General features: G+C 52.6%; 7 protein-coding genes across 7 annotated transcripts; 4 read left to right on the forward strand and 3 right to left on the reverse strand.

The window, feature by feature from the left end:
- Positions 1 to 1405: 1405 nt before the first annotated feature.
- On the forward strand, positions 1406 to 3090 carry CORC01_13719 (cyclin; the record flags this gene model as incomplete). The annotated part of the gene is made up of 4 exons (XM_022625335.1): positions 1406 to 1414; positions 1499 to 2704; positions 2757 to 2895; positions 2948 to 3090. The coding sequence occupies 4 exons, from the start codon at positions 1406 to 1408 to the stop codon at positions 3088 to 3090; spliced, it is 1497 nt and encodes a 498-aa protein (XP_022468149.1).
- Positions 3091 to 4115: 1025 nt separating this feature from the next.
- CORC01_13720 (chitin deacetylase) lies at positions 4116 to 5867 on the reverse strand (the record flags this gene model as incomplete). The annotated part of the gene is made up of 6 exons (XM_022625336.1): positions 4116 to 4461; positions 4534 to 4625; positions 4685 to 4742; positions 4800 to 5115; positions 5169 to 5188; positions 5242 to 5867. The coding sequence occupies 6 exons, from the start codon at positions 5865 to 5867 to the stop codon at positions 4116 to 4118; spliced, it is 1458 nt and encodes a 485-aa protein (XP_022468150.1).
- A 4172-nt stretch (positions 5868 to 10039) lies between these two features.
- On the forward strand, positions 10040 to 11454 carry CORC01_13721 (PAP2 superfamily protein; the record flags this gene model as incomplete). The annotated part of the gene is made up of 2 exons (XM_022625337.1): positions 10040 to 10281; positions 10359 to 11454. The coding sequence occupies 2 exons, from the start codon at positions 10040 to 10042 to the stop codon at positions 11452 to 11454; spliced, it is 1338 nt and encodes a 445-aa protein (XP_022468151.1).
- An 854-nt stretch (positions 11455 to 12308) lies between these two features.
- On the reverse strand, positions 12309 to 13435 carry CORC01_13722 (casein kinase II subunit beta-2; the record flags this gene model as incomplete). The annotated part of the gene is made up of 3 exons (XM_022625338.1): positions 12309 to 12788; positions 12905 to 13150; positions 13376 to 13435. 3 exons carry the CDS (start codon positions 13433 to 13435, stop codon positions 12309 to 12311), a joined length of 786 nt encoding a protein of 261 aa, XP_022468152.1.
- A 476-nt stretch (positions 13436 to 13911) lies between these two features.
- On the reverse strand, positions 13912 to 17283 carry CORC01_13723 (uncharacterized protein; the record flags this gene model as incomplete). Its single annotated transcript, XM_022625339.1, has 3 exons — positions 13912 to 14601; positions 14655 to 16832; positions 16900 to 17283. 3 exons carry the CDS (start codon positions 17281 to 17283, stop codon positions 13912 to 13914), a joined length of 3252 nt encoding a protein of 1083 aa, XP_022468153.1.
- A 958-nt stretch (positions 17284 to 18241) lies between these two features.
- Positions 18242 to 19529, forward strand: CORC01_13724 (WD domain-containing protein; the record flags this gene model as incomplete). Its single annotated transcript, XM_022625340.1, has 6 exons — positions 18242 to 18354; positions 18422 to 18495; positions 18555 to 18793; positions 18853 to 19219; positions 19273 to 19317; positions 19366 to 19529. The coding sequence occupies 6 exons, from the start codon at positions 18242 to 18244 to the stop codon at positions 19527 to 19529; spliced, it is 1002 nt and encodes a 333-aa protein (XP_022468154.1).
- A 2445-nt stretch (positions 19530 to 21974) lies between these two features.
- On the forward strand, positions 21975 to 25069 carry CORC01_13725 (fungal specific transcription factor; the record flags this gene model as incomplete). The annotated part of the gene is made up of 7 exons (XM_022625341.1): positions 21975 to 22266; positions 22391 to 22751; positions 22807 to 22836; positions 22958 to 23227; positions 23279 to 23942; positions 23992 to 24234; positions 24284 to 25069. The coding sequence occupies 7 exons, from the start codon at positions 21975 to 21977 to the stop codon at positions 25067 to 25069; spliced, it is 2646 nt and encodes an 881-aa protein (XP_022468155.1).
- Between the last annotated feature and the right edge of the window lie 153 nt (positions 25070 to 25222).

The following is a 25222-nucleotide window of genomic DNA, read 5'->3' on the forward strand; positions in this document are numbered from 1 at the left end:
TGCTGCTGTTGATTGCTATTGTGACCGGGGTAACTTCCCATTTTCCACGTCTTTTTTTTTTCTTTGCAGTCTTCTATACGGTATCAGCCAGCCGTTGTCCTTCGCGTGCAGCCGGGGCAATCGCGTATCCACCCTCAGACTGTCTCCCACTCTCGCTTGGTCTTGACCACTGTCGGCCGCGACCCTCGAACTTCTTCTTAAGCCTACGATTATCTCCGGATCGAGGCATTTTGATAATCTTGTTGCTCCTTTCCAGGTTTATTCAATCTCGCCCCAAGCAACCGACAGAAACACGCTCTCACCACTATCGCCGCTCCAGCTGCTCTTTCATCCATAAGAGAGCCTCTCATTCCCATCCTCACACTCTATCAGTTCCTTACAACAATCAACATCATCACCACCACCGCATCCTACACTCTCACCTGCATTCCACCCGACTGCAATAACTGTTTGTCACCTTCTGCGCCACCAGGTCTTCTGTCTGAATCACTCAGGCCTAGCTGAATTTAATCTATTCACCATTTCCATACACCCAGAGCTGGATATATCTTGCCCTCCGGCCTTCATCATTTTCTCCTGTCGCACACAAAGAAACCCTGGATTCTTTTATGGGAATCCATCCGTCGCGACTACCTCCTCGGCCATCCTTTACAACAAAGACACAGCCGACGCGTGCGACTTTCCCTTAGCGAGAGTCAAGAAGCCACTCCCTGTCCGCTGTTCGCGTGTGCACCAGCTGCACGCCTGTCTGCTTCAGATACGCTACTGTGGTGACCAAACTAGGGCCACCGCGAGCCGCGACTTGGACAAATCGGTACGTACCCACACAGCAAGCGGATCTACTCCCCATTCACAATACCTAAGGTACTTTACCTTAGGTAGGTAGGTACCCACTGCATACTACATCACGTCCATCCGTTCCCACTACCTCAGCAAAACATATCACACATTGATTGTCCATCCACCTCCTCCCACATAAACAACCTCAGTTTTGCCCAGACCCCAGATTCCTAATTCCTCTACCTCTCCCTCTGCATTACCTTCTCCTCCTCTATCCCGGCATCTTTGCATCTTTGCATCTTTGCCAATTGGCCCCGGGGACGCGACTGATCCGGCCCATCAAGTGTTTGGTGTCGAACCAAAGCAAATATTTTGCCCGCGTTCGAGTCGCCCGTCATCATCATTCCCTAAGGTATGCATGTCTCGACCTCGTTCACCTCGTTCCATTTCCACGCTTTCTCTTTCTCTTCCTCTCTTCCCAAACACCCAATCCTCCAGAACTAAGCGGCGCTCCTTTCAGCTGATCTTCGGGGCGGTACCTGTGTCTCGACGCGTCCCAACGCTAACCTTGTCCACATAGGATCCTACGCCTCAGATATTCAACTTCACATAATCAGTTGACAAGATGCCACCTGTAAGTCCACCCGCAAATGCTAATATCTATAGCACGTCTAGTAGGCTCTCGTCGCGTCGATGTAATTCTTACAATTCCCTGTAGGTTACCCGTCCGGCGCGTGCACAACGCCTCGTGTCAAACGAGAACGATGAGAACAGCGGAACCACGCGTATGACGCGTGCCAAAGCAGCCGCGCTAAGCGTTGATGAGCTCGCTGTCCCAGGAAAGGGCCTCGCCACAAAGAAGTCTGCAGCCAACGCGATCCCAGCAGCTCAACGAACTAAACGCGCCGCTCTCGGCGATGTCAGCAACGTCAACAAACCAGAGGCTGGTCCAGGCAAAAAGCCTGTTGGCAAGGTCGGCCTTGTCTCCAAGGCTGAGAAGCCTACCGGAATCACCAAGAAGTCTACGAGCACGACCAGATCTGTGGCACCCAGAGAGAAGAAGGATAAGGCACCCGGCTCAGGATCCGGCGCGATCTCAAAGAGAAAGGTCACGACAAAAATCATCAAGGAGGAGAAGGAGATTTCTCTCGACGACGGCGAGCCCATGCGCAAGAAGCTCACTACCGAGGGTCGTCGAACAAAGCACGAGCAAGAGAGTCTCGCACCCAAGACCCACACTCCAGTCGAATCTGAGCCCGTCGATGCCAACAAGCCTTTCGAGTACCCTCCAGGTGTCAGGAACCTGGATGAAGAAGACCTGGACGATCCTTTGATGGTGGCTGAGTATGCTAATGAGATCTTTGAATACCTTAAGGATTTAGAGTGCAACTCCATTCCCAACCCAAACTACATGGAGCACCAGGACGACTTGGAGTGGAAGACGCGTGGGATTCTGGTCGATTGGTTGATTGAGGTGCACACGCGCTTCCACCTTCTCCCTGAGACTCTCTTCCTGGCCATCAACATCATTGACCGCTTCCTTTCCGAGAAGGTTGTGCAGCTCGACCGACTGCAGCTCGTCGGTATCACCGCCATGTTCATCGCTTCCAAGTATGAGGAAGTGTTGTCGCCCCACGTTGCCAATTTCCGCCACGTCGCCGATGATGGATTCAGTGAGGCCGAGATCCTCAGCGCGGAGCGATTTGTGCTGGGCACCTTGAACTACGATCTGAGCTACCCCAACCCCATGAACTTCCTCCGTCGCATCAGCAAGGCCGACAACTACGACATCCAGTGCCGCACCATCGGCAAGTACCTCATGGAGATCAGCCTCCTCGACCATCGATTCATGGCCTACCGCCCGAGCCATGTCGCAGCCGGCGCTATGTACCTGGCCCGCCTCATCCTGGACCGTGGTGAATGGGTACGTGACATAGATTCTAGCAATCTGGGCTAATTGGCTGACCATTTAATAGGACGAGACCATTGCCTTCTATGCTGGCTACAACGAAGAGGAGATTGAGCCTGTCGTTCGCCTCATGGTAGACTATCTTGCTCGCCCGGTCGTCCATGAAGCCTTCTTCAAGAAGTATGCTAGTAAGAAGTTCCTCAAGGGTAAGAGCCTCCTTAGTCCGGTTCCTCGTTTGCTTCGCTAACAATTGCATAGCCTCCATTCTCACCCGCCAATGGGCGAAGAAGAGCGCTCCTCACTTCGGGATTCTCGATGTTCATCTCTCCCTGGACCAGATCTCTACCCAGGAGGGTGATGAATACCCCGAGGATGAGCAGGAGGAAGAAGCTAACTACTAGCGAACCTGCGCGCACCCTTTCGCACTTTACGTGTCTCGGAAGATACTCTGGGTTTGCATAATCACCTTGACCGAGGAGTTGGATGATCTTCAGCGTTTACGGCCACCTTTACGAATGCATACATCGGCGACGCGCACCTCTATAAGTGCAGCTGTTCTCCTTGTCGCATTACCTCAGGTTCCCAGATGCAGCCCTCGCGGGTTTGTGGGGAAGGCGATTGGGCTTATTACTTTTCTCTGGGTAAGTTAGTGTCCAGACTCATCTGTCAGATATGGGCTGCTGTTTTTGGTCGGTTTGTTTTTGTGGGTTTTACATTTTCCATCGCATTGGGACTTTGTTGCTCTTGTCTCATGAACGGCGCATGGAGTCAGGGCAAGGATATCACGAAAGCGGACGGTTTGGCTGGAGTTCGTTGACTCTGTCTTCCATTAGGCTGGCAAGACATGGAATTCACTAGTTTGTGTGTAAAGGCATCGCTAGCTTACAAGTCAGGGTGTCTTATCGTCTAATCGTCGCTCCAATTTGGAGTATTTTGATGACGCGCAATGAAGGAAGACAAACATACCATGCATCGGGGGGTAGGGGGTGAGCTTCTTATAGCCGACGGCATCGTGCGAAAAAACCTGTACATACATCTGTTCGGAGAATTAGGTTCAGGTACGGCTGAATACATTGCATCGCGTTTTTCTGTTCTTACTGATGAGGGTTTCCATGAATTTACGTGAATGTTCCTCGATCAACATACTCAGAGACATGAGTAGAGAAGGAAATGGTAGGATGAATGATGATTCACGATGCCTCTCCAGGGAGACCATGATTCTTGTTTACCAGTTATCTTTAGACTCGGACCCAGTTTGATGCAGATAAAAAGATTATTGAACAAGAACTATGTAACACTATTTGATTCACACTATATTACGACGAGGTTGAATTCCAGATTGCCTAATGGGCTAAAATACTACCGACCAGCTATCCTGAGGAGGGCAACCAACTACTCTCTTCGAATCTGTCGACACTGAAGTGGCTTAATCAAGAGTGGTGCGCGCGTCCGTTCGGTACCAGTTGGCCTTCGGGTCGCCCAGGCACTCACCGATGGTGACCATGTTCTTGCCCTGGAACTTCTGAAGCATGAACTCGGTCAGGTTGTAGACGGTCTGATAGTGAATGTCGTGGCCGATGACGAGAAAGTTGTCGCTGGCGGCCGGCTTGGCGGCGATGGCCTGGGTGACAATGTCCTTGGACTGCTGAATCTCCGTGGGACTGTCGTGAAGGTAGTCGGCGGTGTCGAGGTCAAAGTAGATGATCGAGTAGCCCAGCGCCTTCATGTCGCGTTCGCAGCCGCACTTGGCTGTACAGGAGGAGTAAGGAGGTCTTTTCAAGGTTTATGTCAGGCAAAGAACTTTGGTGTTTCAAGGAAGATTGATCGAAGGAAGACTGGAATACCTCATGTAAGTAGGGAAGACGCCGATGATGTTTCGGAGAGCCATCTCCAGCTTGTACATCTCATCCTTGCGCTGAGCCGATGTGATGTTGCACTAGTTGAAAAGTCAGCATAAACATTGGCAAAAAGACGAGCCATGGCAAGAAGACATACCAGATCAGGATGGGACCAGGTGTGGCTGGCAATCTGGTGGCCTTCGGCGTACATCCTCCTGTTGCCCGACGTTAGCCAAAAACTCCAAAGTCTGTCGGGGAGTGAAGGACCATACTTGATGGTGTTAACCCAGGGGAACGTGGCATTATCGATTTCACCCTTGGCGTTGTTGTTGCCAGTGATCATGAAAGTGGCTGAGGCATTGTATTTCTTCAAAAGATCCAGCAGATCGTTTGTGTACGAGGCCGGGCCGTCGTCGTAAGTCAGAGCAACATCGCCAGGATTGACGCAGCTGTATACACCTGGACCGCCGTATTCGACCTGGCCAAGCTTGGGGCGAGCAATGCTCGAGGTGTTCTGACCCGGGGGAATCTTGTTGGCATCGCATGCAGGGCCGAACTGGAACAAACAGTCCGGAGCCCTGCAGTAGTCTACGTTGTGTCAGGGGTGTAATTCCAAAGCGACGTGGCATAGGTTTGATTACCTTCAGTTGTTCCGCAGAATCTGGTGTGAGATTAGCGACATAGGCACGGTTCGCGACTGGGGTTTTCACGTACCCTGCAGCAGAACAGCATTCGTTCGCGGCGCAGTTGGCATTTCCATTATCGGGGCCGCAGAGCCCTGACCCCGAGTCGCCGCCATCACCACCGCTTGCCGGCGGGCTACCGTTGTTTGTACACGTACCGAACCCGGTCTGACAGCCATTGGTCGTCAAACAATAATCGTCAGTCGAACCGCACCAGCCGTTGACCGAGCAGCAGGATAGATTCGTCGGGCAAGAGTACCCCGATGGGCTGCCTCCATTTCCAGTCGTTCCGCAGGAGTTGTCAGGGGAGATCTTGGTTGCCGAGGCACTGCTGCTGCTCGCTGGCGGGCTGCTGCTACTACCCGCTGGCGAGCTGCTGCTGCTACTCGCTGGCGGGCTGCTGCTACTCGTTCCCGTACACGTACCAAAGCCGGTCTGACAACCGTTGGAGGGCAAGCAGTAGGCGTCAGTAGAGCCGCACCAGCCATAGACTGAACAGCATGGCAAGTTGGTAGGGCAGGTGTACGCCTTTGAGCTACCTCCGTTTCCAGTCTTCCCGCATGAGTTATCTGGGGAGACGGCTCGGAGGGCGAGAGGAGGTGAGGCTACGACGGCCGTTCCGGCGAGTGCAAGCACGAGGAACTCGAGAATAGACATGTTGAACACTTAGTCGACAAGTGACAGGGCGCAGTTCCGAGGAGCCAAGAAGAACGAGCCTGATGTGGAGAGGAGCGAGTGAAGGTCAACCAGATCGAGTAAAGAAACGGGGCGACGGGAGACGACTTAAAAAGATCGAGGCTTGCCCCTAAAAGAGAGTTGCAAGGTGCGGATCACCAGAACGGTGAGCCGCGAAATCCTTCTAGAGGCTCGAGAGATGGTACTATCTTTATCATGACGCGGTAGTGGGAAGGGGCCGCTTTGCTATGTTTGAGAATCAGTTCAATGTAAGGGTCGACTGCTTTGGAGTTGTCAAACTACCACCGGTGCTACATCGTATGCGATGGTGGCGTATTCAGAGTCGTGGATGGCTCTAGTCCCACAGAGACTCCTGGTGCCGTTGCAGAGAGATGGGGACCAAAATGGGCAAAGCGATTTGCGGGCGAAAATAGGGGCTTTGACCGAAACAGGCGTCTTTTACGATGTGGGATGCGGCTAGCGGATGCTCCCTAAAGGACCGTGTGTCGAAGAGACCAGAGTTGCTAGGAAACAACGCTACCTTGGCTGCCTTTAGCAGAATGGAGGCGAGAAGCGACATCGAGGCATCGTCGAGACAAGTCGAGAAGCAACATGATAGTTGTGCTGCACTAGCTGGATGTCAATATCGAGGACCAAATACTTGGCGATGGAATCGTTAAGTGTGACTACTGGTGGTCGTCGTTGTCTGGTAGCGAAAAGCCAACGCAACGTCTGTTTGCAAAGCACAATGCTTGACCACGAAGCCAAATCAACAGAGCGGATCACCACTTGGATCCGAACCTTGGTGGCGGTGGCCGTTCGAAAGCTAGCTTGGTCTTGCGGTAGGGGAATAATAGAGCCCGTGATGTTTTGATTTCTGTTCGAAGTTGCAACGGTGCAGGACGCATTCTGGAGGCCGATAATTGAGGCGAATCCGGGGCGAGGGTCTCCGGATTGAAACGGAGCCGATGAATAAGGTGGCGGAATGATGACCCGGCCGAATCACGGCGGCTGCGGGCCGCAAACAATTGGAAACATGCGCCGAAAAAGTTCCTTGGAGGATTGCGAACCTTGTTCCATATGTCGGTACACGCAGACAGTGAGGTTGCGGGTGCGCTGGCGAATCACCACTGATCCATGTCATCTGAGAGAAGCGGAGAATTAATTACCCTCGAGACCATGTCTCCTACGGGATGTTGGCTGAGCCTATTCCTACCCTCAAGGGGGGCAACCCTTAAAAAATGCGAGGAGCGGCATTGGGGTTCTCCAACAAAGCACCCCAACCGGTGTGGGACAAGGGGGTAGATTGATTGGGGGTTCCCAAAGAGACGATGATGGGGTATCTACAAGGCCACGAAGAGAACATTTCGAACTCCTTATCGATATTTGTCGTCACGATTAACTTCTCGTCTCGTTTGAACACATAAAAAACACAGGTCTCTGCACCCGCTAGGCTCTGCGTCGCCATGGCGGTAGCCTGCAATGAGACTATCAATTGGGTTTGGACAACTGCATTGCTCTTCGCATCGGCGTCCGAGCAGGTCGCGAAGTAATATACTCTTTCACTCGCTGTCACGGTGAGGCATGGAAAGAAAATTTGCCAGCGGCGTCGCCGCTGCTACTAGAGTTGGTCGCGGTAATGATCAGAGGCTTCAAAGGGTTTACTAGTCCAAAGGCCTGTCATGGCTGACAACGTCTTCGCAATAGTCGGTTCGTTACTCCGTAATGAAGAATTCCAACATGCCCCTTTGGCTATGTCGGGCTGAGAGTGTGACATTGGGTGAAGGCTACGCGTTCGTGAAATTGATGAAGGTATCTACGTGCCGGTCTGCCGATGATCCCAGGCCAAGATATGGACCAAGACGGAACAGGCGCGCATCCAAATCCGATGTGTGACGAGAAGCGAACGTCAAGATGGCTGACGAGGGTACCAAATTTTGCTCCGTCAGTCAGACGGTCACTGGGGAGAACCACTACTGGTAATTCCAAGTGTGTGCCGTGGCTGGTGGTGTGTGTGATCAGAGATGGTTGATTGGTAAAGATCTATGGCGGCGCAAGCTTGGCACAATTGAGATGGAGCAACTAATTCATTGCGCAATCTTGTGTCCTTGGCTAGATACATATCAGAGTGAAAGAGCACGGTGCGACGGGCAAGTGGTGGCAGGCATGCGTGGCTCGGCAGGTTGATAAAAGTGAAGCTGACAAGACTCTTGGCGGAGTCAGAAGTGACAGGATCAACTGCCTCTGCAACCCACAGTCCCGAGCACCCAAGCTTGCCAAGCGCCCAAGCCACCCTCGCCGGTGCATCGTGCGTGCTGCGGAACGTTCTGCCTTAGCACGCTTAAGTAATGTAAGCAAAAGGGGCACGAGGGACTCACGTCCTTTACTAAGGTACGTAAGGAATCGAGGCAAGTCTGCCCGGTGGGGCCAACTCACCTCCAGAGACCAGACTCCACAACGGGTATGGAAATCAGATGTACCTTGCGAGTATCCGCAACGCACAGCCTTACCAGGTACCTGCCTTTTCGCCACGATTGATCGCAGTTGCACGAGACGGGCCAAATGGGCTCCCTCCGGCGCTTTCTCAAACACTCTGGAGACTCGGGATTGGACGGGCTACCTACCTTATGTATCGATTGATGACCGGGGCTGCCGGGACCCTTCTTGCTCATCCTTCGTTCTTCATTCGGCTCTCGGCGCAAAGTACCTACGGAGACGTGATGCCTTATTTTGTACGGGGTAGCCGTACTGCCATCTACGAATACCGCCCCTCGGGTTCCGAAAATTAGCACTGAAATGCCAGTGCCAGGCACCAGGGCTGTGGCAACGCGCCCGCGGGATCCTGCGATGCGAAATCAGCCGAGTAAGGAAACGATTCGTCTACTAGGAGATTGCGAAGCCACATCAAATGCATCGGCCATGCTGCTTGAGCTTTGCTGACCTAAACCTAATTTGTTAGTCTGTGGACTTCGTCCAAGCCTAAAAAATACCTTAGATGCGATGGTAGATGATCGTCTGCGCCTGCGTTAGGGGACTGTCTTCCTTCATCTGTTGGCTGTTGGGGTAAAGTAGCTCAAGGTCGTGCTCACCTTCGTGCATTGAGGTGCCAGTCCTGTCGGCCACTTCAACCTTCGGACAGGTACGGATGAACGAGCCCTACCGTGGCCAAAAGTTGCAGAAAATTTGCAATTGTGTGTAGCTCACCGGCAACCATGTAATAAGTAGCTGAACTGGCTGCACAGGATGCACTTCTGTACGAAGACTGCCGTGTCATTGAACCCGGTCGATAGGTACCTTCCAGGTCAGTAAGGTTGCGTTGGGTGATGTACCTTAAGGTACTGTATACCTAAGCCAACCGCTCCTGGGCCGCCTTCTCAAGCACTACCTGCCACCACGCGACCGCTTACCTACTCTGTTTGTTTCGGCATCCTCCCTGTCGTCAACCTAGAGTGTGTCTTGTTCGACTCAGGGAATCCCCTGAGTCCTGAATTTACGAAAACAGTCCAGTCCGCCTTCTTTCCATATGTCTACAAAACGTCTATCCGTATTCAAACCACACCGTGGATTCTACATCCCGTTACTTACCACCAAAGAAAAGATCAACCTACAGACCAAAATCCACTCGCTACCATGCTTGGCGCGTGTTCAGGTTCCTCATACGTACATAGGTAGTATTCATAGGCACACCAAACAAGTCGCACCTCGTGTGTCTTGCTGCCGTTTCTGGCCGTTTCTGGGCACCCATCCACTTCCGTCACTCACTGCACTTCTCTTTTTATTCTCGCCAGCCGACATTGGTCTTTCCACTCTCCCATCGCAAATCAGACCCGACTCGCTTCACCTTGGCTTGACAATCTTGCCTCTACCTCTCACTTCTCATCCTAGATACCTTTCTTGAAGTACCGCACCCCCCGGCCAGCCACCACCTAGGTGCCGTATCCGCCCGCGCCATACGCCATCATCGTCGCCGTGCGGATCTTTTCCCATTCCTAACCCCATACCACTAAACTCTCTTTCCCTCTGCCCATACGTCTGCTCTCCTTCGTTCACCTAAAGTAGCTTGGAGCCACCTTCGTTTGGATTCGGATGACCTCCTTCACCTCCTCCCACTACTTCTTCCTGCCTTTTCTTCCCCTCCCCTCATCCTTCACCTTATGTCCTCGTCCATTCCTCTCTCAAACTTGTCGCCCTCGTCGAGGCCCTCGTACTACAAGATGCCCGAATCACCGGCGCCCTACTCCAGGCGCCGCCCGCACCGTGGCCATTGGACGCCTTCATTAATCGGATCCTATGTCTTTGACTGGCTTGTCCTCGCCGTTGTCGGCGGCATTGCCACCGTCTTGGGCATTGTCGAGCCGAACAAGCGCCCTTTCTCTGTCCTCGACCCCAATATCTCGTAAGACAGTCAAATGCCCTTCCCAACAAAGTCACTTAGCGTCGTCTACCGCGTGTTGCTGACCCAAATGCCAACAGCTTCCCCTTCACCCTTCACGAGACCGTGCCAATGTGGCTAGCCGCCATCATCGCCGTCGCCGGGCCCATCATCATTATCGCTGCCGTGTGCCTCATTCTCGTTCCCGGAAACACTGTTCCCAAGGGGACACCCAAGTCGCTCATTTGGAAGCGGAAGCTGTGGGAGTTACACGTTGGATACCTCGGTCTCGCTCTCGCTCACGTTGGCGCTTTCTTCATCACGAACGGCATGAAGAACATGTTCGGTAAACCAAGACCAGACCTTCTTTCTCGCTGCCAGCCCGACCTGGCGAACATACAAAATTACGTTGTTGGCGGTACCGACCCCAGCATCACCGGCTTGACAGGTGCCACAGGTTTCGGCCAGCTCGTATCTGCGGCCATTTGCCAAAATACCGATACACACACGCTCAATGACGGCTTCCGAAGCTATCCATCCGGCCACTCGAGCTCCGCCGCCGCCGGTTTGATTTACCTTTCCCTGTTCCTCGCCAGCAAGTTCGCCGTTACCCTACCGTTCGTGGCTTCGGATAACGGTGCTGAATCTCACTCGGCCTTTCCCTCTCGCTTGAAGAAGTCTGGGTCCGGCTATGAGGAGGTAGGACTGGGCGAGAGCGGCTTGCTCAACCCTGATTCGACCGCTGCGGCAAGTAATTTGGCTGAGCACAACAAAGTTGTGACTGCTGTTCGCCGACAGGCAGCTGCCCCCCCAATTTATCTTCTGACTATCGTCGTGCTACCTTGGTTTGCTTCCATTTTCATCGCTGGCTCTCGCTGGTTCGACTTCCGCCATCACGGTTTCGATATCCTCTTCGGCTACATGATCGGAATTTTCACCTCCATTTTTGCTTTTCGCTATTACCACCTTCCAATCACACAGGGTGCTGGCTGGGCTTGGGGTCCTCGAAGCCATGACAAGGCCTGGTGGTCTGGCGTCGGCTCGTACAGTTACGCGACTGACAAGGCAGACTTCATTCGGCCCGGAGACGAGGAAGAGGCGTATGTCTCAAGACCAGTTATTGGCCAAGCAACGTCGACGCAGTACATGGGCAAGCAGGGCTCCCACGACGAGCCTGAGGCTGAAACCCGATTTTGATGATAGACCGTGCGCGGTATGCCAGAATACCATCCATCGCATTTTCAAATTGGGCATGTTGGGGCATGAACGGAGTTAACGGTATACCATCCGCCTGCAAAAGGGACTGGCGGCGGCCTTAGGGGCAATGGTTTTTGGTTATGGGGCCAGGCATGGCATACAGATATGACCGTTATGTAATAGATTTGTGACAGACAGCTTCAGTTGAAGCCTTCATGTGCCAAACGCGTATCGCATGTGAAGAACCAGTGACCTGATATAACAGTTCTCCCTTAACCACGACCTGCTGGGCATGTGTCGTCGAAAGCCGAATTCCTGTGCCGGACTAGCTTTGCTTAAACCACTCAGGCATTTGCTCTCAGCTGAGCATACCACATGCCGCGGTCTAAGGCCAAGATAATCAGCAGGCCTGGTTTGCCTTTCTCTTTTCATGTAGGGAGGAAGATTCGCAAACTGCCCTGAGAATGATGGATCTGGTCCACTGCTCGCCTTACATACCCTGCCGAATCCCAGGTAGATCTATATATTTACTAAAGTAGGTGTTTGGATATGCTCACTTAATCACAATGTGCCCAACAATAAAACATGGACGCGAGCCTTTAACGTGTAGCGTGTCAAGTGGCTACAGCCAGAAAGGGTAGCTGGTTGATCATGAAAGCCATCATATCATTATTCCCGAGGCCCCAGTCTACCGAGTAGGAGAGATGAAAATAGAAGAGGAAAAAAACAGCAAATCGGGGGAACCCATGCATGGCCCAAAAGGCCTTTCAATAGGTTGCCGGTGTGCGATGTCAATGTGTACCTGGCTGAGTAGCCAAAGATCAGCGAAACCGTTGTCACCCAGTCATCTACTTTCACGCCATGGCAATGCCTTCGTCATCACCGGGTCGTACGCGATTTTCTGTGCCCTCAAATTCGACATCGTCGTCGTCGTCCTCCCCCAGGAGATCCTCGTCCCGGAACCCGCTATCGACCTCCATCTTCCGCAGGCGACGGCGCATGGCGTCCTTCTTCTGGTGCTGCCACCGGATGAGGGCGGCGGGGGCGTGGACCTTGAAGCCGTAGACGCGCGGGACGTAGCGCTCGGCGCTCTTGGTGGGGATGAGTGCCGGGTAGGCCTGGAAGATGATGTTGTGGAATGAGGTGCCAAAGTAGGCGCCGTCGATAGCGGCGTGGCGCGAGGACTTTGGGTTGTAAATATCCTCACACCGTGCACAGTAGAGCTTGACGGGCTTCAGGTTGGGGATGTCGGCGAGGCCCATGGGGAGGAGAGGGTGCGAGTGGCACATTACGCGGGGGCATTTGCCAAAGTCGGCCTTTTTGTACTTTTCGAGCTGGGAGCTGCGTTAGCCTGCCGTTGCTAGTGAGGATGCAAACGATGGGAATCCTTTCGTTCTCTTTGGATCCAGAAAAGAAGCTAGGGAAACATTCGAGAGAAGATGTAGCTTACCATCTTGGCAAGACCCCTTGTCGTGACGATGAAGCGGGCATGTACGAGACCGTACAGATGCCTCGCGGACTTCTCGATAGTCTCCCTCATCTCGTCGTCGCAGTCCAGGTCGAAGACATCAGTGATGAGATCCAGCGCATATTGGTAGTATTGAACTTCCGTGTTCAGCCCAGTCAAGTTGAACCGATCCGTGAGGTAGTCCTCGTCGATTTCGCAGAAGTATTCGTTGCCACGAGAGGAAATAAACTGCAGAGGGCCGCAGTCAGCATGGATTCGTCTTCAGTAAAAGGGCACCCGAAGGCTGTCCAGAGCCGCCCAAAGCAATCTGCTGCGAAGCCCATGTTGTCTTCAATCGCGCGCCAACGTGCCAACGCGCCACAGCCCCTGCCCAGCGACTTCGGCTTCCACACTCATCTGATGAGGAAAATCCCCGTGGAATACAGCTTCTGTCGGCTGTCTTTTCGCACTCACCCAGTCTCGCCAATAGCTCGTGTAGTCACTATCCGACTCGCTAACGAAGTCATCCATCATGGCGGGAAGAAAGTGCGACTCGTGCCTCGACGAGCCCTCAGATCATGGCCCAGAATGCAGTCGCGTTGGAATGCCCAGATCGTTCGTGGATGTTGGATTGTCGCAGTCGCACGGCCGTTTCGACTATAGGCGCGGATGTGAAGAACCAGGAGTAAATGTGATTCTCATGGGGTGGTTGTGAACGTTGCTTCTCTGCGCTCTTCTACCGGGCAGAAAGCAGTTGGCGGGGCTTTGGTGCGTCTGGCCAGCCGTGCCTGCCAGGTACGCTGGAGGGGGCGGGGGTTCAAGTACGTACCTGCTACACCGACCGCTAATTGCACAACACATGGTTCCATAAAATGCCACCTCGGGTGTTTATGCATGCTCATCTGCACAACTGCCAGTCAAGTCACATGTGGGCTGTCATGGCAGGAAACTAATGAAAATGGCAGTCATGAACTTCATTCTTCAAGTGTCAGCGTCCTCTAGCGACCATCTCAACTAAAGCTGGCAGCGGAGCTGACCGACTGACCTTCCGACTCCATCTCGTCGCTTTGCTCTATGTACTTCAACCCTAAGCCATTCACGGCTTTGCTATGAGGCACATCGAGACGACTCATCAGCCCAGATTGGTCCTTGTTTCCCTTCATTGAAACATTCACACCTTCCATAGCGTCGCGGAGCGTGTCGCCAGTTTCATCTAAAGCAGCTAAAAACCGCGCCAGTTCCTTGCACAGCTCCCAATCACCCTCCTTCATTGCCCTCGATAGCAAGCGTACAGTCTGTTCTGACGCAGACCCCAGCTCATCTAGAGTGTGCAAGATGATGAGATATCCGCCGGCCGTCTTTAACGATCCCCGCTGAAGCGACTCTTCAAACAGCTCTTGTACCGGCGGGAGATAGGCGAATAATGTCCGCCATTGCCGCACTTCCGTTTTCCTTGTACACTGCACCACGATATCTAGGTACTGCTTGAAAGACGACAGGAGCGAAAGTACCCTTGGTAAGATTGCTTCCTCAGGGCTCGGTCCGGAATCAACTTCCTTATCCAAGACCTTGTGAAGCAATATCTCTAGCGCGTGGGCGAAATATTCCAGATTTTGATACTGGTCCGATAGTTTGACTGCATCTACTGTCCGGCCCTCGGTCAACAAGAAGCGCAGAATGTCTGGCAGGAACAAATGTGTCTGTTGATTTCTGTTAGCTGAATACCTCTCGGGTGTAGGAACGGCAAACCAACTCGAATGGCGAAGCGGAAGAAAGAAAAGCTAATGTCTCGCCGCTGAATTAGATCAGCTTCAATTCCAAGAATGATACCCTTTCCGAGAAGCGTCGAAAGGGGATAGAAATCTAGAGGGACCGATATAGTCTTTGGAAGCTCTCGCAGTGTTTCGTTTGAAGCTGCTTGCAGCACCTCTTGTATATCTGCCCAGACCTTGAACTCCTGACCGTCAAATACCCAGAGGGAGTTTCGTAGGGTCACATCTGCACCCGCAGGCGACAGCTCCTCAGCATGCGTAGCTAGCGCATCGAAATGTGGTTGGTCTCTCATGCTTACATGAAATTCAACGTTTTGAGCAATGACTTTCATATCGTACTTCAGATTGCCCTCGTTATTGAATGAGGGCTGTAGTAATACCAGCTTGGCATCAACCAGAAATAAGACAGACGCCACAGCGACATCTTGCGACGGATCACCATCAATGAGCTGGCTGTCTGGCAGAATCCAGCTCAGACCGCGGACTCTTGCGGGCGACCGCACGATGCCATGGAACGCAATCTGTCCAAGCTGAACTAGTCTGATCGAACCATTGGTAGGCGCAAAAATGAAGTGATAAAGTAGGTTGTCGTAGGTGTACACAAGTAGCGAGTCCTCTCCTGAAGTAGTCACTAGAACTGCTGGAGCTGGTAACAGCTGAGTGTGAAGCACTTGAGAATTGTCGAGTGCCGTTTCTCTTGAATAGAGGCGCAATTCGTGCGACTTGTTAGCCTCGACGGCAGCTACGAGAATGTGCTGATACCAGCACATACTCCCCCTGACCTGAAACTCATTTTCCATGGCTTCGTTGGCAAAGGTTTTCCATCGACCACTGTTGACGCTATAATGAGCCAAACCTCGACGTCCCGCCACAGCAACATATCGACCGTCTGGTGAAATGACGGTGTGGCGGATGGGCCACTGCTCAAGTAGATATGCAGAGGGCACTTTCGTTGTGTGCCACAGGTGCGGCTCCGCAGAGATGCTGGCCAGATCTGGCAGGTCATATCCGCGGTATATCATGACGTTGGTGCTCGTTTGCAAAACAGTGCGCATAAGGTTTGCGGCGTTGTAGTTGCCAACGACTGCGCTTCTTGCCATTTCTAGTAACCAGATTGCCTCGTGCATGCGATGCGTTATAAGGATCTCTGAGCCGCTGCCGAGCCAGACGGCGTCTCCAATGCCAGAAATCCACCTCTCACCATTGGCCTCGATGATTGCGTCGTGTGCGCTGAAGCTGTTGCTACCCGGCTTCCCGTAGACGGACCACGTAGCCCATCCGCTTTCATATCCGGCAAACAGACAATAGCCGTCGGGCGAGTAGCTTAGCGTTGTGAGCGAACCGGAAACCGTCGTCGATACTGGAATGGTGTGTGTGTGTGAGGGAGGTATATTGCCAGCGTAGTCTCGAGCCGAGTACACACGGATGCACCCATCGGCACAGCCTACAGCAATCAACGAGAATCTTGCGTTGATGACTGCCTTTATGGCGGATTCCTCCGGCCTGCCAGGCGTGTGGAAGCAATATCCCTTGAAAAGCTTCTTGGGGTCCGCTTCTTGCGAGTTGCCATGAGACTGATCGCGAGGGTGGAGCCGCTGAACTGCATAGACCTTGCCGTCACTTGTAGTCCAGGTTGACAGATTCATAGGCCGGTCGTGGGTCATCTCGACGATTGTTATCTTCTTTTCTAGCCACCCCATTCGACTGATGATTTCTGTTCTAGTCTGGCTTCCGCTTTGGTCCGGAGTCCAGCGAATGCACTGGATGGCGCCTGGTTTGCGCGTGGCCACAACCAGCTCGTCATCCAGTGCCAGGGCGCTCTCTATGCCAGCATCAACTTTGATGACCATCCTGAAACGAACGCTTACGTCACGCACTCCTTGACCCTCACCAGGGCCCCAAAGATACTGATCTGGGACTGTGCTTCCGGGCTGGCCATGATGATTCTGGCGACGTCGTTGGATGTTCGCGTAACTCGGGAAATACGGTTTGTAGACTTGGGCTTCGGAGTCCATCGCGAGTGAGTATGTAATAAGATAGCCTAAGGTAGTCCGAACTACAAATATAGCCGAGTCAGGTCTCATTAGAAGGTCGACATTTTCGCCATAAGTCGATAAAGAAGATTCCGAGCGGACTACCACTGCCAAAATCACTGTAGGCTGGAGAAGAATGTAAGCATGGTTCGTTAGAGTTTAATGAACAGAACTATCCCGGGTAATAACCAACCTTAGCCTGCCATATTGTCATCGATGTGGATGTTATTGTTGCAAAAAGGTGGCCAGGGCGGGAGATGCGCAGCGCAAGAACAGGATCTTTGAGGGGAATATTGACGTTGAGCCGGGGGGATGGCCGACTTGTTTCCGGGTCATGATCTTGGTTGTCAACAGACTGGATTGCGGGCGTGACCGGTGTCATGGGCGTGGCAAGCTCGATAGCATCGTGTGGCGATGGTTGTGGTTGAGCATTGAGGGGAGGCGTGCCTGAGGCCTTGTCCGTCGGCCGATTATCGAAGGGATTGGGCAGGCCATCGTGAGAAACGACCAGGTTGAAGGCAGGACCAGACCTGCTGCTCGTTGCGAAGATTCTCGGGGTTCCTATGGGCCAATACATCTCGGCAAGGCCCTATATCAACGTGTCGATTGTTTCGGTGAGATGATGCCGTCGCAATGGCAGTGTGTAGTTGGTGGCGAACGGGGGGTTCGTCGAGCCGAAGACCAGGTATTCTTTTTCGTCGGGCCGAACAGTGTCTTAATCATGGCCGCTGTTGTTTTTCAAACAAGTGACATCATGTCTTTCGAACTCGGTTGAGGCCCACCGACGACACCAACATGCGATATGAAGAAGGAGGTGGTTTTCTGATGTTGGTTGACGACTTGGAATATGCATCATCGACCGAACAGCTTTTGGTTCTAGTTGCTGACGGGAGCTTCAGCTCTCTGTCGATAAGGTAACCAGCGTTTTCGGTCTTTGGCAGCTGCACTCCGTTCATGTTACAGGCGCTTTGTCCGGACCGCCTTACCCGAATATCATTAGATAATCAGAAGGACCCCCCTACCTTATGGGCTTGACTAGACACCTAGCCTACCTACCTTAGGTGCCTACAGTCCAAGGTACACTGCGAAGGCCACCGCCGCAGATAAGGTACAGTTGACGGGCACAGCCAGGGAGCGAGGTATCCACTAAGGATACCTACCGCATTCCCACGACAACATTGTGAAGTCCAATCTGGAGTTTGGCGTCGATCTTACAAGAATCCAGTGCGCAGTTGAAGCGGCGTTGGTCTCCCACTGCCGAGAACCATATCCTGTAGGTACTGGCCAATTTACTCTTATGCCCTCTAATCCTTGTGTGGTCGTCTCACGCGACACGGCGCAATTTTCAACCCGACCCCGTACGAGTTGTAGTCATGAACTGACTGTGACACTCCAAATAGGATTGTGGTCGAAGAAGCGCCGTTTTAGAGACCTCATAAACCTTTCCTGTGGTTTTCTACGGGCTTCACCTCCATCATTCTCTGTCTCTAGAGCCCAAGTTGCTACCCATCATCGAAGGCACTTTGTGTGTTGTCATGGTGCCCCCTCGCACAAGGCTGAGCCTCTCCAAGGAGAGGTTTCCAGCCTATCTGACCAACCTCAAGAGCCAGCCGTACCACGATCCCGGCTCAAGCTCCAGAGGTCACACGTATGCTCCCGACCTATCAATGATTACCGTGGCAAATTTGACCTGGCAATGCTGACTATATTCGCAGGCTGCGATCGATAGCCTGGAATCCATTAGGAAGTTTGGTCGCTACAGGCTCATCAGACAAAACGCTGCGCGTCTGTACGCAACGAATATTTTCCCCATCCGAAGGGGCAATCAGGCTGACTCAAGCTTTGTAGGGAATCCGGAGAAGCCAAATGTGCGGTTTTCAACTGAGCTAAAGGGGCACTCAGCTGCCATCGAAAAGGTTGCATTCAATCCAGTCAAGGATGCTGAGTTGTGCAGTGTAAGCAATGATGGAGTCGTTAAGTTCTGGGACGTTCGGTCAAAGACTTGTATCAATGAGATAAGAGGCTTGGGGGACGCGTTTACCCTCGTATGGGCGCCCGACGGGCAGTCTCTAATTGTTGGGAACAAGGTTCGTCATGTTGCTTTTGGCATCACTCAGGGGCTTTCTGCTGACGCTCGATCTGCTAGACGGACAACATCTTTGTGTTGTCGCCAACCCAATCGACGCCAGTAGCTTCGCATCAGCAGCCCAGCCAGACCAACCAAATCGCGTTTGACTGGGGCGGAGAGAAGATATTCCTGACAACCGGCGAAGGAAGAACCCGGATCTTGACATATCCGGATTTTAAGCCCGCCTTCCAGTTCAACCATGGTGATGAGCCGAAGGAATTTGGGCTCAATGGACACACGTCTTCCTGCTTGACAGCTGAGTTACAGCCTACAGGACGTCATCTTGCTACGGGAGGTTCGGATTCCATCATTTCTCTTTGGGACACTGCAGACTGGATTTGCCAACGAACCATCACCAGCATGATCGGCCCAGTGCGGTCTATTAGTGAGTGAAAGAGCCATGCTTCGCACTGCAAACACTATCTGATGTTTCGATAGGCTTCACGTTCGACGGCAACTTCTTGGTCGGAGGGAGTGATGAAGGTAAGCTGGCCGTTACGATAAAAGCGCAAAAGCTAATTGCGCCGCCAGGTTCTGGACTGGATATTCGACATGCAGAGTCGGGAGACCATGTCCATACCTTCAAGACAGCTGGACCTTGCCCGGTTGTGTCCTGGGCGCCAACAAAATATTGTCTGGCATATAGCGATCTTGGCATTCTTCGCATCATCGGCGTAGATGCAGAAAAGAAGTAATGAGACACAATTTCGCCATCTTGAACGGGTAATAGTCTCTACTCCTTTACAGAAACGTTGCTTGTTCAACCTTGAGTGCGTGGGTACTTGAATGCCACGATTGGGGCGAGAAGCTCAAGAGGTCCTGTTCCGAAAGGAGGGAGGGGGGAGGATGTGTGCGTTACGCCTTCCCGCTTTGGTTGCCTAACAGTCGTATGTCGGGTTGCCAGTAATCCTTTCGATTATGAGTGTTGATTGGAGGGCAGCTTGACCTGCAAGATTGGAGGACCAATAAGCTGAGTTGAGTGTTGCCAAAGTCAGCACGGCCCAACTTGAAGCCGATGAACGTCATGTGAGGAGGACTCGGTTCCTGGAAGCAGAGAAACGATCACAGCCCTGTCAAGCAGTGTGAGCTACTGTAAGAGTTCACTGAAAAATAAGCAGCAAAAGCAGGATCGAGTACCATGGGAATAAATAATTCACATGCACGTCCAATGGCAGTCTAAAATGACATGCAGGTTGCGGACGGGGCGTGATTTCTACTTTACTGGTACAGCAAGCCTATGCATACGCGCAATGCATGATGTTGCCTGGGGTCGATCGTCTTCGAACGAAGTCCAGGTTGGTGGCCCAAAGTGAAGACTATGAATTTAGCATCCGGTGCTCTATATAATTCAACTGTAACGAACCAAAGCGGGAGTGAATTGCATGCAGGCTGAGACTTGGCAGAGGAAACCGATGAGAGGGTTATGAGGCCTTTAAAAAGTTCCTTGCGTGCTTACCGACCTACCTTACCTTGAGGTACTTTGGGTCAGATAGGTAGATGGTTCAGGAAGCGTCTATTTGCGGACGGCAGAGGCCAGGGTCTCGGACAGTTGTACCGGATTGACGGGCTGGGCGGCTTTTGCTCCTGGTAAGGTACGTTGTGGCTGTAGAGTCTCGTGAGCCTGTGGTGCATGGCGGTGGTGTGAGGGCGAGTGCAGGTTTCGCGTTCAAGTGCTTGCCTAGGATCTTGCTTCTGAGAACCTTCTTCTGCCCCCGGCCTTTACCCGTACATGATTTGCTACCTTAAGGTACCTGCCTCACTTTGCCTTACTACCTTACGGAACTTATATTACCTTCGGTACTGTCGCAAAAACTATGCCATGAATTGCGGTCAGCATTTAACGCCCAACATACCCTTATCCTGCCACATTTACTTAAGGTAAGGTACGGTAGAAAGGTAGGAAGGGGGAAAAGCGAGTGAATTGTTAATAATGCTCTCACAAATAAAGTTTGTTTCTTAGCTGCGTGAAAAAAAATTAGCTTCCAGGTAACAAATGATCGGAGACATGGCGATAAACGGATGATATTGGGCAATTATACCCAGATACCAAGACCAAAGCAGCACATGGCTGACAGGCTTGCATCCCTACTCCGCCCCGTAGCTACGAGTGGAAACGCGATGGGAGATGTGAAATTGAAGTTGGAAGTCAGTGGTAAGTTAAATGAGAGACGCTGAACGACCTTGGTCGCCGGGATCCATTCGAGATATTCTGCACTGTCCACTGCGCGCATGTGTACGGAGGAGGTATGAGTACCTAGTCGTACGGATACATGGAGGGTTTCTGGGTGTCTCCATACCTGATTTGTCGTGGTTGGCATTCACTGCTATGTCTACCTCAGGCCTCGAGGTAAGGTACTACTATGTACGTAGGCCAAAGCAAGGTAGCGCGTCTGTTGTGGCTTCCGCGGGCCATCTACCGTGCTAGGTAGATGGATACGCAGCAGTGCATGACGCTGGGGGCCAGATATCGATACTTTAAAGCAATGAAAGGTACCTGTTCATCATACATAGTAAGGCCGTGCCGCTACCGCACTCTCGCAGAATGACTGCCCGGCACTCCCTCACTAATTGTTGTAACCTACAACGCAGCTGGCAGCTGGTCACGTCGACTACCTGCACAACCCCAAATCTCCCGGTCGCTCTCTTGACAAACCCGACGACTGCGTCTCCCCGTCTCCAAAGGTCTCTCCTCCACTTTCTTCTCTACCCTGGCACGCCTAGGTACCCTCCACCCTCCTCTCCACCGCCCCGACGACGACCTACCGATAACCCGTTCTCCGCCCGGCCTCTTCGCTCTTTCACCTCTACCTACCCTACCAGTCGTCGATGCCCTTTGCCTCTTCCCCTTTGGACTTGGCATTGTCTGCAACACCATAAGCCGTATTCAGAGCCCTTTCGCTCGACGTCAACCCCATTTCGGATCGCCCCTGTTGCGACACCGATCAGCACGAAACACGACAGTCAGCAACGGCGGTGATTGTGCGCGCGCGCCTATGGATTGAAGGCCTCTCTCCTTTCAGTTCCCCCCTCCGATAAGAGAACCCTCCGCCTTTCGCCCACGATCACTCTTCGGATCGCCTAACTATCCGATCCGCAAATACTGAAATCATAATTGGATTCATTCAGACTTTGCCCTCGTCATGTCTTCAAGTACCCCCACGCCGCCAGATACAAATGGCGCCAGCTCCCACAAACGCCCTCACAGCCCAGACGCCGACTCCAATGGCCGAGAAGGGGCCGCCGACAACAGTAACGTTCCCAAGCCGAAGCGCCTGGCATGTATGATATGCCGGAAGCGCAAGTTGAAGTGTGACGGAGTGCGGCCCAGTTGCAGCACTTGCGCCAGGCTAGGCCATTCTTGTGCCTACGACGAGGTTCGCAGGAAAAGCGGTCCCAAGCGAGGATATGTCAAGGCTCTAGAGGAACGACTGAGTGAGCACTCCCGTCTTTGCGCCTTGCTCTCCTTGAACTTTGCCCTCTCTGTCCCATGTCTTGCTCATCTATTGTGTTCCTGTCCCTCATCTTGACTGACTGAACGTGTTTGCATCCTTTGTAGAACAAGTCGAGACCTTGCTCAAGACCCAAGACCCTCCCGCTGTGCCAGCCAACCCCTCCTCCAACATATCTCACAACTTGGACGCAACCGCCGCGAATCATAGCCGAACCACCGCTGCCCCCACCAGCTATAGTATTCCCAATTCCACCCTTGGTCTCGGCGCCGATCATGACATTGACCGATGGCGCTTCAATGGCGAGTCTCCTCAGGCTCAGAATGCGGCTGCTCCTCCAATGGACGATTTCAACTTCAACTCCAACATGTCAATGGGCATGGGCAACGCCGGAAGTAACTTTACCTGGGAAATGATTGGATTGGGCCTCGAAGAACCTCTTCCTCCTCAGGAAACCATTGACGAGCTGTCAGTAACATGGGAGTATCCTCTGCGGGCTATAGTACTGACGAGTGTTTCGCAGCCACCAAATTTACTTTGAAAAGGTTCATCCGTCCGTACCTATGATTCACAAATATAGATACCTGGCAGCCATGAACTTGTAGGGAACCCATACTGCTAGTAATCTTGAGTGCGGCTATGTCCAAGAAAAGGCACACTGACACGATTGACAGGGCCCCAAACCAACGTCCACCCGTTGCGCTTCGATATGCCATATGGACCTTGTCATGCTCAATTACTGAAAAATACCTCGACCTCAAAGACTTGTTTTACCAAAGAGCCCGTAAGTATGTCGAGGCAGATTACATCAAAGGCTACGGCGAACACATGATATCTGTAGCCCATGCTCAGACCCATGTGCTGCTTGCCTCGTACGAATTTAAGATGATGTACTTCCCGAGGGCTTGGATGAGCACAGGTTCTGCTATACGCCTGTGTCAAATGTGAGCACATGATGCTTCCTATCCAGATCTTCATAGCTGACTTGTGCTCAGGATTGGCCTACATCGACTTGATGGGGCCGGATTGGACGTCAAGCAGTGCCTCCCTCAGCCAAGGGACTGGACTGAGCGCGAGGAGAGGCGACGTACCTTTTGGATGGCATTCTGCGAAGATCGCTATGCGAGTATTGGCACCGGGTGGCCGATGACGGTGGACGAAAAGGATATCATGACAAACCTACCATGTACAGAGGAGTCTTTCGACATGAGCCGACCTGAGCAGACGCAGTCTCTGCAAGACTGCATGAGTCCGTCTGGAGCTGGCAAACTCTCCTCTTTTGGAGGCATCGTGCTGATGGCATGCCTCTTTGGCCGGAACCTGATCCACTTGCACCGACCTGATCCTGATGACCGAGACCACGATCTCAACGGCGAGTTCTGGAAGCGACACCGCAACATGGATAACATACTGCTCAACACTTCTCTCTGCTTGCCGTCACACCTTAAGCTTCCCATTGGTCTGGGCAACCCCAACATTGTGTTTACCAACATGAGCATCCACACGTCGACAATTTGTCTTCATCAAGCCGCTATTTTCAAGGCAGACAAGAACAAGCTTCCGGCCTCAGTCAGTGCAGAAAGCAAGGTGCGCTGCATCACAGCGGCGAACGAGATCGCGAGCATCATGAGAATGATCTCACACATGGACCTTTCAGCGGTAAGTTCAGTAAGGGATCCACAATAGCCTAGGCACTGACATGTCTTAGATGAACCCCTTTATATCCTTCTGTCTTTACGTTGCAGCAAGGGTATTTGTTCAATACCTCAAGAGTCGTCCGGACGATAGTCAAACAGCCGACTCGCTCAGGTTCCTTCTCTCAGCCATGAACGCACTTAAGAGAAGGAATCCTCTCACAGAGTCATTCCTGGTGCAGCTCGACGTCGATCTGGAAGCCCTTGCGATGAGGATACCTAAACTCAAGACGGCATTTCCCCGTAGCGGTGAAAGCGTGAGTAATTATCCTAGTAGTGGCCTTCCGTTTGCTAACCGCTTAATAGCCCGGCTCGAACAGCGGCAACGGAGGCGTCAAGGGTCCCGTGTGTGATGATCCAGAAGGTGTTCAGGGTATCATGTCCTATCGTAACGAGTGCCACTTCATGAAGACTGTGGGTGACGACGGAAACGCTGCCAGTGCGCCGAATATCGTTGAACCTGGCCAGAATAACGAAGCCGCCCCAACCTCTGCCTCGACTGGATTCGGTGGTCAGGGCTGGTTGTCTGCAGAGCAGGCCATGCCGTATGGTGCAAACGGTACCAATAACCTCCCAATGCATGGAAGTTCATTGACGCCAAGCTCTGGATCCATGTACGACAAGTCTGGGTCAAGCAGTGGGCGTATCACTGGGTTCGGACAGAGTGAAAGTAGTGGCGACAACAACATATCCGGATCACCAGACGGTGACCAGTCCAACCGGCCAACACCAAACTCGACTTCCTCGGACCCGCGGGTGGGTATAGCAGTCGGGCTCGATGGGTCTGGGAGAAACTCGTTCGACGCCAATTCGGCCACGGCACAACCGAATACCAACCCGCGAGGTAGTGCAGACGTAAATGCCAGCTTTTTCAATGACGCAGGCTCTTTCGGCATCCGCACCGGACTTACGCCAAACCAAAGGTTTTCGATGCCTGAAACACCCGGAGCGGATTTCGGAATGTCGAACGGTTGGGGAGACTTGCAGGGACAAACGGGCATGACGCCTGTTGCCGAGGGCGTACTTCGATCACTAATGAACATGGGGCCAATGGACGCGATGGACCTTTCCTCGTGGGATGCGACAAACTGAGCGATTGATACTTATTACCTGGCAGGTTATGGAGTAAGGAGTTGACGGCCGAGAAGCCATCTGGGATAATCTCATGTTTCAAATACGGCACTTAGTCACGGACTTTGTCGAATGGCATTCGACGGGTTTGAATGTGTATAACACGGAACTGAA

The sequence above is a fragment of the Colletotrichum orchidophilum genome (assembly GCF_001831195.1).
Source record: "Colletotrichum orchidophilum strain IMI 309357 chromosome Unknown Scaffold_209.1, whole genome shotgun sequence".
NCBI lineage: Eukaryota > Fungi > Ascomycota > Sordariomycetes > Glomerellales > Glomerellaceae > Colletotrichum > Colletotrichum orchidophilum.